General features: G+C 41.1%; 1 protein-coding gene across 5 annotated transcripts in view; it reads left to right on the top strand.

Moving 5' to 3' along the window:
* The first annotated feature begins 352 nt into the window (after window positions 1-352).
* The window catches only part of LOC124115599 (aminopeptidase O-like), a 136,604-nt gene continuing 119,830 nt past the window's right edge, over window positions 353-17,126 (top strand). For all 5 annotated transcript variants that reach the window (XR_007222133.1, XR_007222134.1, XM_048399475.1 and 2 more), the window contains exons 1-7: window positions 353-1,839; window positions 2,749-2,912; window positions 3,789-3,906; window positions 5,992-6,225; window positions 8,320-8,506; window positions 10,671-10,777; window positions 14,276-14,378. Coding sequence is in view for 3 of the 5 variants with exons in the window: in XM_048399475.1 (XP_048255432.1) it covers window positions 734-1,839; window positions 2,749-2,912; window positions 3,789-3,906; window positions 5,992-6,225; window positions 8,320-8,506; window positions 10,671-10,777; window positions 14,276-14,378 (2,019 nt within the window). In the remaining 2 variants the exon portion in view is untranslated. The remainder of the gene's footprint in view (window positions 1,840-2,748; window positions 2,913-3,788; window positions 3,907-5,991; window positions 6,226-8,319; window positions 8,507-10,670; window positions 10,778-14,275; window positions 14,379-17,126) is intronic.

The following is a 17,126-nucleotide window of genomic DNA, read 5'->3' on the forward strand; positions in this document are numbered from 1 at the left end:
AAATCTACAAATCTGTAGTGATTTAGGGAATAAAATCTTTTTGAGCAGCTGAACTTGCTACTTTATTGATACTCATATTGCGTTTTATATATAAAAAGTATGATTAATGTTGTTTTATTAGTCAACTGACTCAAGCTTTTATATAGCTATTCATCCTTAAAATTATCACTGTGTGTATACCTTTTTAATATAAAATCGTTAAACTGTCGGACACTGTCTTGGGCGAAGACAATGTAATATTTTACGAATGCTTCTATAAATAAATGCCTATGTTGTTCGAATAACGTTTGTGATAGATATAGATGTATTTCAAAACAAAAGTACAATTGAAGGGCAGCTAACTCTAATTTATTGTGAAAGATTGTAAACAGTATGATAATAGCTAAACGTTGTTGACAATCTCAATGTGTTCATCGTTCGCATAGTGTTTTTACCTTTTCATTACAGAAAACACCCGGCCACACGCGAATTTCCTGTGAATAGTAAATAAGGAAGGATTAGCAAAATATGCGACAACTGTCATAGCGCTATGAAACCCAGCGAAAGTTACAGTTAGACTTATATGAATTCATGATTTATGAATAAACGGGATTATTTTACCAATATTGGAATTTTCATATGGTGGAATGTCAGGTTTTCGATTGATTAACTTAACAAGATATGGAGGCAGTTTCTGGTGTCATGCCCTTTTAGTGTGCACAACAGAGATAAAGTGAGCTAGGTAGTATAAGAAATGTCTGAACGTGCAGAAAACGATAGTGGTCATGAGCTTGACCTGCCCTTGTCAGCCAACATACATGATGTCAGGGTGTCACACTTTCTCCTCCATCTCAAGTGTGATCTTGAATCTAAAAGGTTGACAGGTGACATCACTCTATTTTATCAGCATAAGAACAGTAAACTAGACTGTGAGACTGTATCACAAACTGATGCCACACTGAACCCTGTGCAAACAAACTGTAAAAGCCATTCCAAAGTCCATCAAGCAAACACTGATCCAAGTACAGCCACTGTACACGATCCGGCACTGAATGATTTGTGTGAGCATGAACGTAGAGAGAGTGAAGATTTCTCAAAGACAGGGAACATGAATATATATAGTGATGATTCTGTCATTGTTCCAGCTACATCAAGCATACAAAGTGGAAATGCATTAGCTCGATGCTCCGATCAAGAGGCTCTTCAATCTTTTTCTATTCCAGATAAAACAGAAACTCAAAATTCACTACATATTTCCAATCCTTGCCAGGATGCAGTCAGGATGGTATTAGATGCTTATGACCTTGATGTGAGCTGTGCTGAGGAGCTGATACTGTCACCTGATCTGGAAAGAAAGCTGTCCTTTGCCAAACGAGGAGATGTAGAAAGTGCATCCGGTGTTTATATGCAGTGTTACATGCACTGTCAAACCAACCCCCTCCAGGTCTGTGTCAGTAAACACAGCATCAGACTCGGGGGAGGAGGCGGGAAGGGTGAGGATGGTCTTCTTCAGTCTCCGACTGGGTCTGGTGAGAGCAGGCTCCACCAGGTTCATGGTGAGGTTGATGAAGGTGATGATGACAAAAGTGAATCGCAGACTATAGCCGGAGATGCTTACATGAAGTGGGGGTCACTAGATTCTGGTGGAGAGGGTGTGGCCCGTGGGGGTGGGAGTTGTAGAAAGACTTGCAGTGAATACAGAGATAAACAGGATGCTGCACGTCACACGTGTGTCCAGGGTGAAGGTCAGATACACAGAGACACACAACGTAGAAGGGAAGGTGTGACGAGAGCTGTGAGGATACACTACAGGACAGCGGGAGGGCCGTCACTCAAGTGGACTCTGGATCAAGATGGAAAGTAGGCAGTGCAGTCTTGGTAACTGGGTGTCAGTAGGCTTGCCTTTAGCCATGGGTGTTTTGTAAAATGTTTGCATATATTAACAACATTATGTTATTCTTTTATCCTTCAATGGGTACAATGTGTGAAGCCCATTTCCGGTGTCCTCCGCCGTGATATTGCTCGAATATTGCTAAAAGCGGCGTAAAACCATCTTCACTCACTCACTCAATTTATCCTTCAACTTGCTGCTTTGTGTTCAAGGCTGTCTTTGAATTGTCATGACTCAAATAAAATTGTTCACATATGGTCCTAGGGGTGGCTGAAAAGTTCTGATCCTATGACTGTGTTATGGAGTTGGTTGGCACAGTACACCTTTAGTGAGTTTTCCATGATGTTTATCCTTGATATTGGCCATTAATGGTCTGACTTTGGAGAGGTAGTCCACCAGTAGGATGTCCAGATTACCAAAGCCAATACATCCTTCGAAGTTAGGCCCAGAGTGTTACAGTCACTACAGAACCATGACAACTTCTGTAAACACATCAACTGTTTTATTTTATTGACAAGATATTTGGTTAAGAAACACATGATGTGTTTGACGCAAACTTTCTTTCCTTTCTCTTTCACACATTTTCAATGATATTCAGACACTAATGTTTATCAACATTGATCAGGGGAGCCCCAAAACAAACAATCTGAATCTGTTATAAAGAAACCCATTTCTCAACTCTTCTTTTTTGGTGTCGAGTAAATATCTGATCCAAATGATAGAAAATGATTCCTTAAACTATATTTCTCAATCTTTTTTATGTCTTTAATATGATCAAGTTTGAACATATGCATCTTACACGCAGTCAAAATAGATTTCTGTGGGTCCTGTTTAACATAGCAAGCTGAAGTACAGTTACATGTCATTACTGTTTCCAGGGAGTGTGTGTTCACTGTTGGTCACTGGCTCAACAACCGCTCCTGGTTCCCCAGTCAGGATGCTCCGGACGCCATGTCTACCTGGCAGACTTGGGTCACAGTTCAGGAGGGGCTGACGGTGCTGATGACTGGAGACAAGTCCTGTACACCGTCAATGTCCCAGGGTAAGTCCTGTACCCTGTCAGTGTCCCAGGGTGAGTCCTTTACCCCTCAGTGTCCCAGGGCGAGTCCTGTACCCCATCAGTGTCCCAGGGTGTCCTGTATCCCGTCAGTGTCCCAGGGTGTCCTGTACACCATCAGTGTCCCAGGGTGAGTCCTGTACCCCATCAGTGTCCCAGGGTGTCCTGTATCCCGTCAGTGTCCCAGGGTGTCCTGTACACCATCAGTGTCCCAGGGTGAGTCGTGTACCCCTCAGTGTCCCAAGGTGAGTCCTGTACCCCTCAGTGTCCCAGGGTGTCCTGTATCCCGTCAGTGTCCCAGGGTGTCCTGTACACCATCAGTGTCCCAGGGTGAGTCCTGTACCCCGTCAGTGTCCCAGGGCGAGTCCTGTACCCCGTCAGTGTCCCAGGGGTGAGTCCTGTTCCCCTCAGTGTCCCAGGGTGTCCTGTACACCATCAGTGTCCCAGGGCGAGTCCTGTACCCTGTCAGTGTCCCAGGGTGAGTACTGTACACATCAGTCACATGGTGAGTTCAATATACTATCAGTGTGGTGAATTCCCAGTTGTAAACATGCTTATTACTTGCCATTTGTGGGCTACTGTCATGTATTTTGTCACCATGTTGACACTCGTTACAAAGCAACAATTTCTCATTCTCTTATGTTACATTGTGATGCATGGTAACATTCCACCTCAGCATGCTTTCTGCACACATTTTCCAAGAATACATTTGTGTATTGGCAACTGGGACTACTTTCTGGAACGTAGAGTTGAATGTGACCAGTATATGATGAACTGTCAAATTTGTTGAATATCACATGTCAATATGCCAAAGAGAGTAAAGATGAGATCATTGATGTGGTTGTCATGGTGATGTTTTAGGATGGAAGACCTACTATTACTACAGTACAATGCCAATGCCCACCTCCACACTAGCTATAGCAGTCGGGACGTGGACACAGGTGGATGTCGTGCTGGAGCCAGATACTCCCAAGTCAAGGTACTGACACTCTAACCTGGCAGGAGAGTTCGCTCTTGTCTTCTTGTCTTCCCTGGCAGGAGAGTTCGCTCTTGTCTTCTTGTCTTCCCTGGCAGGAGAGTTCGCTCTTGTCTTCTTGTCTTCCCTGCCCTGAGAGCCTCCTGTCATCTTCTGTCTTCCCTGCCCTGAGAGCCTCCTGTCATCTTCTGTCTTCCCTGCCCTGAGAGCCTCCTGTCATCTTCTGTCTTCCCTGCCCTGAGAGCCTCCTGTTGTCTTCATGGTCTTCTATGGCCGTGGTGTTTAATATTTGTTTGAATTCATCATATTCTACATTTGTAATTTTCTGATTATTATAATGTAATTATACCCCCGTTTACGAAGTAAATCGGGGGTATATAGCGTTCCGTTCGTTCGTCCGTCCGTCCGTCCTTCCGTCCGAGCTTTTGTACGGCCCATAACTTTTTAACCATGCACCCTAGCTTCACCAAACTTGCTACACACATTTACCACAATGAGTACTTGTGCCTTTTGCTAGTTTGAAGATTCTGAACTTTTTAATTTTTGCCGTTTCCATGGAAAGATTAAGAAACTTAAACTTTTAGGGTGGGTGTTTTGTACGGCCTATATCTTTTTAACTATGCACCCTAACTTCACCAAACTTGCTACACAAATTTACCACAATGAGTACTTGTGCCTTTTGCTTGTTTGAAGATTCTGAACTTTTTAATTTTTGCCGTTTCCATGGAAACATCAGAAACTTAAACTTTTAGGGTTGGTGTTTTGTATGGCCTATATCTTTTTAACTATGATCTTTTTAACTATGCACCCTATCTTCACCAAACTTTCTACACACATTAACCACAATGAGTACTTGTGCCTTTTGCTAGTTTGAAGATTCTGAATTTTTTAATTTTTTGCCGTTTTCCATGGAAACATTACAAACTTAAACTTTTAGGGTGGGTGTTTTGTACGGCCTATATCTTTTTAACTATGCACCCTAGCTTCACCAAACTTTCTACACACATTAACCACAATGAGTACTTGTGCCTTTTGCTAGTTTGAAGATCCTGAATTTTTTAATTTTTGCCGTTTCCATGGAATCATGGTGAAACATAAATTTTGGGTAGAGTTTTTGTACGATCCATGTTTACAATATTATTTATCCTAGCTTCAGCAAACTTGCTACATTAACCGCTATGATTGTTTTTTATCTTTTATAAGATTCTGAAAGTTTTGTCTTTTGCTGTTTTCATGGAAACATGATGGAATTTAGAAATTTTGATGACTGGTTTTGTATAGCTAATATATTTTCAAAAATTATTTCCACACATGTAGATCATCATAAGTATCTGTGCTTTGTGATAGTTTGAATTTATGAATTCTTTACCATATCTGTTAAGGCTAGATGGAAATTATTAATTTATTGATTTTCTTATATGATATTGTTCCATTTTTTATGTGTTTTTATATCAACAATTTTTGGTCCTTTTGATAATTCTTCTTATGTAACTCCTCAATCAAATTTTTATTCAAAGGTGTTCATGGTGATCTGCTTCCTCATAGTGAACACTGGTAACATGGGAGATTTGGGGGTGGGGGGGCAATTGTCACTGGAACTCAATCTTAGTTTGTAAATCATTGAAGTAAAAATCAGTTAGAAATATGTAATATTTCATTAATTAACAAACTATTTACTATTTGTTGTTGGCCAGCGGGGATAACGGGGGTATGTGAGCTTTGCTCACTTCTTTCTTGTTCAAATTTCTTGTCCTGTTTATCTGTCACAAACAATGAAGTTTTAACCAGCACAGGATTTTCATTGTTTTGGAAAAGAAAACAACTGCCAACAGTTTGGTATTTGAATGTTATAATTTACTTGTTTCAGATGATTGTAAAACCATCAAGGAAAAAATGTTGACAAAAAAATGTCCAATTTAGCCCCTTGTTGTATGAGAAACAACACCTGTGTAGACCTATTGGACCAACTATCATTGTTGCAGTCATCATATAAATTTCTGTGAAGAAATAATTAGAAAGCATCCATTTACATCACAAAAATTTACATAAAATTTTATACTTCTAGCAATGTGTTCTGCTCTTCTCCAGCCAGCTACCATGTTCCAGTCATGGCTCATCATGTATCGTGAACTACGCCACGGGGCCGGCTGTGCCGTGCCGTGTGTTTGTCTCCGAGTGCCTGGCCCCCCTTGTTCAGCGGGAGCTGGCGGTGTACCTCCCCCGGTGCCTGGGAGAAGTGTACTCCATTCTCGGCCCCCACCCCTTCCAGAGGCTCGACATCCTCATTGTCCCCTATTGTTTCGACAGTCTTGGCATGGCGAGGTAGGTTTCATCTTACATCTGATAGTAGGTAGAATTAGTCTTCAACAACCAATGCTCTCTCTCTCATATGAAGCGTTCTTGGAAACCACATTGCCTAGGCAGCTGAACATGTGGTACGATGTGTTTCGGTGCAATAGGACTCAGGCATGTTTATTCCAGTAATTTAAAAAAAGTTTTTTCAAGAAATAGTATTTATTTGAATCTTGAAAATCTTTAAGAATCTGTTTCTCAGAAACCACAAGATTGAGGAAGTCAAAACTTCTTTTGAAACTTTTGAAAGTTACGTTTTATATAAAATTGGAAAGAAAAAATAAAATAAAAAGTTAATCACAGTTATTGATGTGAAACATTAAGTTGTATCGGCCATATTGGTTATAAGAAGTTCTTTTTTTTTCACTCTTCACGTCTACTTCACTCATGGCCATGGACGTAAATAGGGAACATCTCTGTACTTGCTCCACCACATATTGTGGTACTTTTTATGAATGCTGCTACTGTAAGAATGTTTTTGAAGAGAACATCAAACAGACAACATTACACAGCTAATTAAAAAATAAATCCTTTTGACCATTATAACCTCCACCCTCTCTTTCACTGATGGCTGGGGATTTCTCTGCATGTAACATAGAGCTGCTTGGAAGTAGGCCTTGTAGGCCTGTAACATAGAGCTTATTGGAAGTAGGCCTGGTAGGCCTGTAACATAGAGCTGCTTGGAAGTAGGCCTGTAACATAGAGCTGATTGGAAGTAGGCCTGGTAGGCCTGTAACATAGAGCTGATTGGAACTAGGCCTGTAACATAGAGCTGATTGGAAGTAGGCCTGGTAGGCCTGTAACATAGAGCTGCTTGGAAGAAGGCCTGGTAGGCCTGTAACATAGAGCTGCTTGGAAGTAGGCCTGTAACATAGAGCTGATTCAAAGTAAGCCTGGTAAGCCTGTAACATAGAGCTGCTTGGAAGAAGGCCTGGTAGGCCTGTAACATAGAGCTGCTTGGAAGTAGGCCTGGTAGGCCTGTAACATAGAGCTGCTTGGAAGAAGGCCTGGTAGGCCTGTAACATAGAGCTGATTGGAAGTAGGCCTGTAACATAGAGCTGCTTGGAAGAAGGCCTGGTAGGCCTGTAACATAGAGCTGCTTGGAAGAAGGCCTGGTAGGCCTGTAACATAGAGCTGATTGGAAGTAGGCCTGTAACATAGAGCTGCTTGGAAGAAGGCCTGGTAGGCCTGTAACGTAGAGCTGCTTGGAAGAAGGCCTGGTAGGCCTGTAACATAGAGCTGATTGGAAGTAGGCCTGGTAGGTGACTGTGTCCTGTGCTTCTTAAACCATGTTGTGCCTGTTTGGGATATTTACTTTCATTATCAATATGCAGATGAATCCATAGAGAATCATGTGATAAGAGGGACGACTAACGGGATCGGGTGGCCAGGCTTACTGATGTGGTTGATGCATGTCATTGTATCCCAGTTGCGTGGATCGATGCTCATGATGTCAATCACTTGATTGACTTGTGCAGACTTCATTATTTACTAACTGCTGTCATGTAGCTGGAATATTGTTGAGTGCCATGCATTGTGATGCAATGACATTGTGGGGATATCTCCAAGGAGATATCACTTGATCTCACACAAGCAATTTCTCCTGTAGATTTCTCATTTGGGATGATAAATTTGATTACAATCTTTCTAACATCTCTTCAAAATTATAGTCTTGATTCAAAATAAGTGCCATGCTTCTGATTTTTTTGTTTTAAAGAGTTTGGAGTTGTTTTTATAATCTAACTAATACGTAACTTTCTATGTGATTTATTATTCCCCACTGCGAAGTGGAAGGGGGATATGGGAATGGGTGCTGTCCGTCTGTCCATCCTTTTGTCCCTCCATCACGTTTCATTTCTGGAGCAGAACTAAAAAAACATGGGAGATATCTCATCAAACTTGGCACATAGATAGGTCTAGTGGTGAACTGGTGCCTTTTGAAAGTTTGGGATTTTCAAAAAAAATATTTTTCAAGTTTCCATGGCAATGACTTTGACTAAGACTGAAATTAGTGGTATTGGCTGAGGATATGAGTATTTCATGCTTGTCAATGTTGGTTTCCAGTCCCAGCCTGTTGGCGCTGTCCCAGTCCGCACTGGTGGGAGACAACTCCATGTGTGTCCGAGTGGCCCACGAGATCTGCCACTCCTGGTTCGGCCTACTGATTGGTCCACAAGACTGGACGGAGGAGTGGCTGACAGAGGGCTTCTGTACATACCTGGAGGACATCGTCCATGCCAGGGTCTGCCAGGTACCCGACTCTTTGTCAGATACCCTATTTGTCAGAGACCTTATTTCTCAGATACCCCATTGGTCAGATACCCTATTTTTTAGACACCCCATTTGTCAGATACCCCATTTGTCTCGTTTGAAGGTAGAAGGTAAGGGTAAAATAATTGATCTATTTGGATACAATAGGTTTATATATTGTTTATTTATGAAAAATGTGATGAAAACAAGAAATCAACATCAAATTTCATTACCACAAAAATCTTAATTAAGATTTAATCTCAGAATTAGTTGTACTGTGTCAGTCTGGTTGTTTAAAGTTTGTTGATATAGAGATTGATTATATACTCCATACCAAAGGGTACACCAAAGTGAAATAATGTATATATTTCTAAAGTGTTTTGTCTTATATGAAGTAAAAGCGTGTTTAAAGTAAAATGAACATTGAACAAGCAACATCCAAAGTAAGAAGCAGAATCAACAAGCAGAAAATGTGTTTTTATGATTTGATATATCCTACTGATAGTGTCGAAACATACTGAACTGCAAAAGAAACATCACCATGGGTAGATATATGAGAAACCTTATTTGTCCAAACACTGAAAACATACTTTGAGACATAGTAAAAAGATGAAACTTGGCTAAACTGATCATCAAGGTTGAAATTAAAGTGTCAAATGTTCGTAAAATGAAACACAACACTAGTCTCTGAGAAAATGGCATCACAAGTCAGTATCTCGTGTGTCCGCCATGTGCATTGATGACTGCCATGCAACATGGAATGGATGAGGCGGTTGATGAAGGCCATAGGCACTTGAGCCCACACTCTGAGGAACGCCTGACACAGTACAGCTGCAGTTGTCGGCCTTGGGCGGACGTCATTCAGCCGTCTTTGAATCTCGTCCCACAGGTGCTCAATGGGATTTAAATCGGGACTGAGGGCAGGCCACTGCATGGTTCTAATGCCATTCTGCTGGAGGAAGTCTCTTCTTGCTCTCGCAGTGTGGACACGGGCGTTATCATGCTGAAACTCGTGGTTGCGGCGACATGCCAAATGAGGTATGGCGTGTGGTCTCAAGACTTGATCAATGTACCGAGCTGCTGTGACACCATTGCCTCTCCCTGGACCGATGTTCTGGAAGACAACAGGGCCGACCCATTGTGCAAGACCAATTCCACCCAACACCATGATACTCGGACCACCCCACCAGTCTCCCTCAACAACACAAGCATCCGAATTTCCCCATGGCGTCGCAGACTCTCTCTCTCTCTGCCATCTGCTGTTGAGATACAGTAACGGCTCTCGTCTGAGAAGTGGACTCTTCTCCACTGCTGGTGGCGCCAATGCAGGTGCTGTGTTGCCCACTGAAGACGGTCCCTGCGATGACGTGGTGTCAGAATGGATCCTCCGTGTGGCCTGTGACAGTGGAGGTGTCTGCTCATCAATTGTAGATGCACGGTGTCCACATTCATGTGTCACTGGTGTGTCCCCATGGTCTGTCGAGCAGTTTCCGCAGCAGTAACAAAGCAATCTTGAAGATGCTGTCGCACAATCTGACGATCCTGATGTTGGGTGGTGACCCTTGGTCTTCCACTACGTGGTCGGTCATCTGTAGTGTTGGTGGTCTGGTACCATTGTTGGAGCGTGTATATGGGCCTTACGTTGGCTTGAAATACATTGGCTACTTGCAGGGCGGTTTGTCCAGCTTGCAATCATCCAAGTGCTTCGTGTCGCTGAATTCTTGTCAATCTTGGCATGTGGTAGCAATTCAATAACAAATGAATGTTATCCGATCTGGGTGGATTTTTATAGGGCAAGAAATGGGGAAACGGATGTGCATTTCAATTTGCACGGAACTCACGTGCATCTGGTTACCATGGCTATTGTACGGGTGTTCATACACTTACGGGTCTGGCTATTAACATGATTAGAGTCCTCGAACACAATGAAAATCTTTCCTTTTTATGTTGTAAGTTTTATATTATGCTCATGAAGTGTCTGACAAATGGGGTATGATCGGGACTAGTTCATTTTACCACAAACTTTTTGATCAAATAATGCGGCCTTGTAACAAATGTAATTAGTTCTGATTTAATTCATCTCACTCTGATAGACAGGAATGCCGGTCAGTCATTAGCTCAGCTGATGATGTAGCTGCTGATGTTGGTGTGTCTTCTTCCTACAGTGGGATGAAGGTGAGATGGGGGATCGACTGGAACTACGAGCGTTGCTGAAACAGAAGACCCTGCTGGCAGAGGTCGAGAACACAGAGCAGGACCTCCAGATGCTCCGGTAAGAGTCCCCTCAGATTGGTTGGAGTGAGTGAGAGTGTGTGTGATGGAGGGAGGGAGAGGATACTAAACTTGGTCTTCACACATTGTAACCATGTGGGGAATTGCAGCTTGAGGAGCCACCAGGTACCCAGCATCCCCCCAGTTAATGTGTTCATTTGGCCCTGTCACTCAGCTGCTGCATCTTACTGAGTTATGTGTTTTTTTCGGTGTGCCTGAATTGTAAAATCTTCAGTTCAAATCTCAGATAAAACTGCTGGGTTACTATGTATTAAAGTGATATCTATGTCTAACACCTCTGTAACTGAAATACCACACATCAAGCTGACATGCTGTGATATAACTGGAATACTCCAACATCAAGCTGACACACTGTGATATAACTGAAATACTCCCACACCAAGCTGACATGCTGTGATATACGGTAACTGAAATACTCCCACATCAAGCTGACACACTGTGATATAACTGAAATACTCCTACACCAAGCTGACACACTGTGATATAACTGAAATACTCCCACACCAAGCTGACACACTGTAATATAACTGAAATACTCCTACATCAAGCTGACACACTGTGATATAACTGAAATACTCCCACACCAAGCTGACACACTGTGATATAACTGAAATACTCCCACACCAAGCTGACACACTGTAATATAACTGAAATACTCCCACATCAAGCTGACACACTGTGATATAACTGAAATACTCCCACACCAAGCTGACATGCTGTGATATACGGTAACTGAAATACTCCCACATCAAGCTGACACACTGTGATATAACTGAAATACTCCTACACCAAGCTGACACACTGTGATATAACTGAAATACTCCCACACCAAGCTGACACACTGTGATATAACTGAAATACTCCCACACCAAGCTGACACACTGTAATATAACTGAAATACTCCCACATCAAGCTGACACACTGTGATATAACTGAAATACTCCCACACCAAGCTGACACACTGTGATATAACTGAAATACTCCCACACCAAGCTGACACACTGTAATATAACTGAAATACTCCCACATCAAGCTGACACACTGTGATATAACTGAAATACTCCTACACCAAGCTGACACACTGTAATATAACTGAAATCCTCCCACATCAAGCTGACACACTGTGATATAACTGAAATACTCCCACATCAAGCTGACACACTGTGATATAACTGAAATCCTCCCACATCAAGCTGACACACTGTGATATAACTGAAATCCTCCCACATCAAGCTGACACACTGTGATATAACTGAAATCCTCCCACATCAAGCTGACACACTGTGATATAACTGAAATCCTCCCACATCAAGCTGACACACTGTAATATAACTGAAATCCTCCCACATCAAGCTGACACACTGTGATATAACTGAAATACTCCCACACCAAGCTGACACACTGTGATATAACTGAAATCCTCCCACACCAAGCTGACACTCCCTGATATAACTGAAATACTCCCACACCAAGCTGACACACTGTAATATAACTGAAATACTCCCACACCAAGCTGACACACTGTGATATAACTGAAATACTCCCACACCAAGCTGACACACCGTGATATAACTGAAATACTCCTACACCAAGCTGACACACTGTGATATAACTGAAATACTCCCACATCAAGCTGACACACTGTGATATAACTGAAATACTCCCACACCAAGCTGACACACTGTGATATAACTGAAATACTCCCACACCAAGCTGACACACCGTGATATAACTGAAATACTCCCACACCAAGCTGACACACTGTGATATAACTGAAATACTCCCACACCAAGCTGACACACTGTGATATAACTGAAATACTCCCACACCAAGCTGACACACTGTGATATAACTGAAATACTCCCACATCAAGCTGACACACTGTGATATAACTGAAATACTCCCACACCAAGCTGACACACTGTGATATAACTGAAATACTCCCACATCAAGCTGACACACTGTGATATAACTGAAATACTCCCACACCAAGCTGACACACTGTGATATAACTGAAATACTCCCACATCAAGCTGACACACTGTGATATAACTGAAATACTCCCACACCAAGCTGACACACTGTGATATAACTGAAATACTCCCACACCAAGCTGACACACTGTGATATAACTGAAATACTCCCACACCAAGCTGACACACTGTGATATAACTGAAATACTCCCACACCAAGCTGACACACTGTGATATAACTGAAATACTCCCACATCAAGCTGACACACTGTGATATAACTGAAATACTCCCACATCAAGCTGACACACTGTGATATAACTGAAATACTCCCACACCAAGCTGACACACTGTGATATAACTGAAATACTCCCACATCAAGCTGACACACTGTGATATAACTGAAATACTCCCACATCAAGCTGACACACTGTGATATAACTGAAATACTCCTACATCAAGCTGACACACTGTGATATAACTGAAATACTCCTACACCAAGCTGACACACTGTAATATAACTGAAATACTCCTACATCAAGCTGACACACTGTGATATAACTGAAATACTCCTACATCAAGCTGACACACTGTGATATAACTGAAATACTCCCACACCAAGCTGACACACTGTGATATAACTGAAATACTCCCACATCAAGCTGACACACTGTGATATAACTGAAATACTCCTACATCAAGCTGACACATTGTGATATAACTGAAATACTCCCACACCAAGCTGACACACTATGATATAACTGAAATACTACCACACCAAGCTGAGATGCCGTGATATAACTGAAATACTCCCAAACACGAAGTAGACGACAAAGTAGTAAAATCCTTCAATAATCCATTTGTATTTGTATTCCACATTATTCTGCCTAAGTCCCACTTGGAGTACCTTATGCATAACGCATGCTGTATTATCTTTGCATAAAGATTTGAATCTGAAATAATCTGAAAAAAATCCAGTAATCAATAACTTTTCTGTTCAGCCCATAACTGGCGCTAATCGTGAAGATATAAAAACTGTTGTTTCCAAGGCAAATGCTTTGATAAATTGGTGCAGGCAGCTGCCTTTTTTTTGTTTTTTCGCCAATAGAGCAATGCACAAAAAGAAGAGAAAATTGGTCTGTCTTAAAGCAGAACTGAAGTGCTTTTGTGTGTTTATTTTAGTGCTTGTGACCCGAGAGGGAGTCTTAGTTTTAGAATATGCTCAGACACAACTGTGATAGAATATATTGTATATATCCAGCCTTTTCTGTGATAGAATATGTTGAATATACATAGACTTTTCTGTGATAGAACATATTGTATATATCCAGCCTTTTCTGTGATAGAATATGTTGAATATACATCGACTTTTCTGTGATAGAATATGTTGAATATACATAGACTTTTCTGTGATAGAATATGTTGAATATAATCCCAACTCTTCATGCAGAGAAGTGAGATATTTGAGATCTGATTTTAATGAGATTCATCATTGCATTCATGGCAGACCAAACAAAGGGGAGCAACTCCTCCCAGCCAGTGAGGGGGTTCAGTATGTGAAGGACGGGATGAACCCAGATAAGGCCTTCATGCAGGTGCATTACCTCAAGGTGAGTGGGCATTTTATGATGCTTTAGACAATAAAGTTCAGGATTCAGTATGAAGCTAGTGTTCAGGATTCAGTGAGGAGCTAGTGTTTAGGATTCAGTGTGGAGCGAGTGTTCAGGATTCAGTATGAAGCTAGTGTTCAGGATTCAGTGTGGACCTAGTGTTCAGGATTCGGTATAGAGCTTGTCTTTAAGATTCAGTGTGAACCTAGTGTTCAGGATTCGGTATTTAGCTTGTCTTTAAGATTCAGTGTGGACCTAGTGTTCAGGATTCGGTATAGAGCTTGTCTTTAAGATTCAGTGTGGACCTAGTGTTCAGGATTCGGTATATAGCTTGTCTTTAAGATTCAGTGTGGACCTAGTGTTCAGGATTCGGTATAGAGCTTGTCTTTAAGATTCAGTGTGGACCTAGTGTTCAGGATTCGGTATATAGCTTGTCTTTAAGATTCAGTGTGGACCTAGTGTTCAGGATTCGGTATATAGCTTGTCTTTAGGTTTCAGTGTGGACCTAGTGTTCAGGATTCGGTATAGAGCTTGTCTTTAAGATTCAGTGTGGACCTAGTGTTCAGGATTCAGTATAGAGCTTGTCTTTAAGATTCAGTGTGGACCTAGTGTTCAGGATTCAGTATATAGCTTGTCTTTAAGATTCAGTGTGGACCTAGTGTTCAGGATTCGGTATATAGCTTGTCTTTAAGATTCAGTGTGGACCTAGTGTTCAGGATTCGGTATATAGCTTGTCTTTAAGATTCAGTGTGGACCTAGTGTTCAGGATTCGGTATATAGCTTGTCTTTAAGATTCAGTGTGGACCTAGTGTTCAGGATTCAGTAAGGAGCTTGTCTTTAAGATTCAGTGTGGACCTAGTGTTCAGGATTCAGTATAGAGCTTGTCTTTAAGATTCAGTGTGGACCTAGTGTTTGGGATTCGGTATAGAGTATATGGAGTTAGTGTTTGGGATTTGGTATATAGCTGGTGTTTAGGATTTAGTATGGAGTTAGTGTTTGGGATTCGGTACCGTATATGACCGCGTATAAGCCGAATTTTGAGGACCAGAAAAAAGATTCTGTAGAAAGGGGTCGGCTTATCCACGAGATACACTTTCATGATAGTATTTTTCAGATCGTGATCTGTCAGAAACATCGCCTGAATGACGGTCCGATAGATTACAACTTCCCGAAAGTTTGGAAGTTGCCACAACTAGAGCCATTATTGTTATAAATTATCAATAAAGTTATTATTATACACCAATGTTGTCATTATTAAAAAAATGTTATGCATGTTACTACTTCCGATAATAAGTTTTCAATTGAATGTTCAAAGTTTATCGTTCTTCGTCAACTCCACAATCTTTACATGTAACAATATACGTAATTCACAGCTATAATATATAATCCCCAGATAAAATCGCCAATAGCTATTACGTACATTTTGCAAAGTTCATAAATTGATAGTGAACAAGTGTCTACCTTTATTGAAAGGGGCAAATAAACAACTGTATTGGCGAGTTATTCCGTTCGCCATTTGCAAAAACATGTGATCAGCTGTTTCCTGTGACGTCACAAACGGTGACCACTGTGATTGCTTCCTGTTGTTTAAAGCAACACGGTACACAAGGAAATCAGCATTGATAATAACGGGCCGATTGCTATTGTCATGTTGTTTACACAAACATTTTCAAGTTGTGGGTGCTTAGCGATCGTGTTGGGAGTAGGGGCTTAATTCCTTTGTTTTCGAGAGATTAGTTTAATAAACTGGAAAAGCCTGTGAGTAAGTGATGGTCATTCAATGTGTTCATAGTATGATAGTTTATTTAATTCAATTGGATTAACATACAATAGTGGTGTAAAGGGGGTTATAAAAGTTGGTATATTTTTACTGACTGACATTTTCATCATGAGTTTTAAACGAAAACGCCATGCTTACGATGCTGAATTCAAACTGCGAGTTTTCGCTCCAGCTGATATATTTTCTCACGGGTTCAGAATTCTATATACACCGATTCACAAAATGGCGCTTGGTTGTTGATGGCAACTATAACGATCATTATGAGATTAAAAAAACCCACGAGAAACAGCTTCCCACATTATGAAAGTGGATGACTGGTTTGTTAAATCTTTATTAGAAATAATAATGACTTTTTCAATATAATTACAACGTTTTTCATCTTATATTTTTGAATATCTGCGAGTACCGGCACATGTCTTGCAGTCCGACTTCGCAGTGTTTTTTGTCTTGCAATTCCTGATTCGGCTTATCTGCGGGTCATATCATTTTCTTTCGTATTTCAATGGTCAAATTAACACCTCGGCTTATCTACGGGGTCGGCTTATCCGCGGTCATATACGGTATATAGCTGGTGTTTAGGAATAATGATTGAGTTAAATGTTAAGATTCAGTACAAACTTAGTGTAGCATTTTGAGGAAGAACTGGAGTCGTGTGAGAAAGCACAGGGGTGTATGGACTATTCATTCAATACTTAGAGGCCTATGGTGTATTCACTGCGTCACAGAGTGTGGATGTTGAAGTGATAGTTACATATATACAAATACACAGAAGAACTGCTATGTGTTTAACAACCCTTAGGAAGTGTGTTGAAGTTTCATATCATGGTACCATATTTTCTTGAGTATACTGCGCACCCATGTATAATGCGCACCCCCCTCTAGTGGATTCAGTATTTTGAAAAAAAAATAATCCGAATATCAAACGCAGAAAGAAATTACATGGGTAATTCTACCCCTACAGCGAATTC

This window comes from Haliotis rufescens, unplaced genomic scaffold (genome assembly GCF_023055435.1).
Source record: "Haliotis rufescens isolate VD_foot unplaced genomic scaffold, xgHalRufe1.0.p SCAF_2, whole genome shotgun sequence".
In the NCBI taxonomy this organism is placed as follows: domain Eukaryota; kingdom Metazoa; phylum Mollusca; class Gastropoda; order Lepetellida; family Haliotidae; genus Haliotis; species Haliotis rufescens.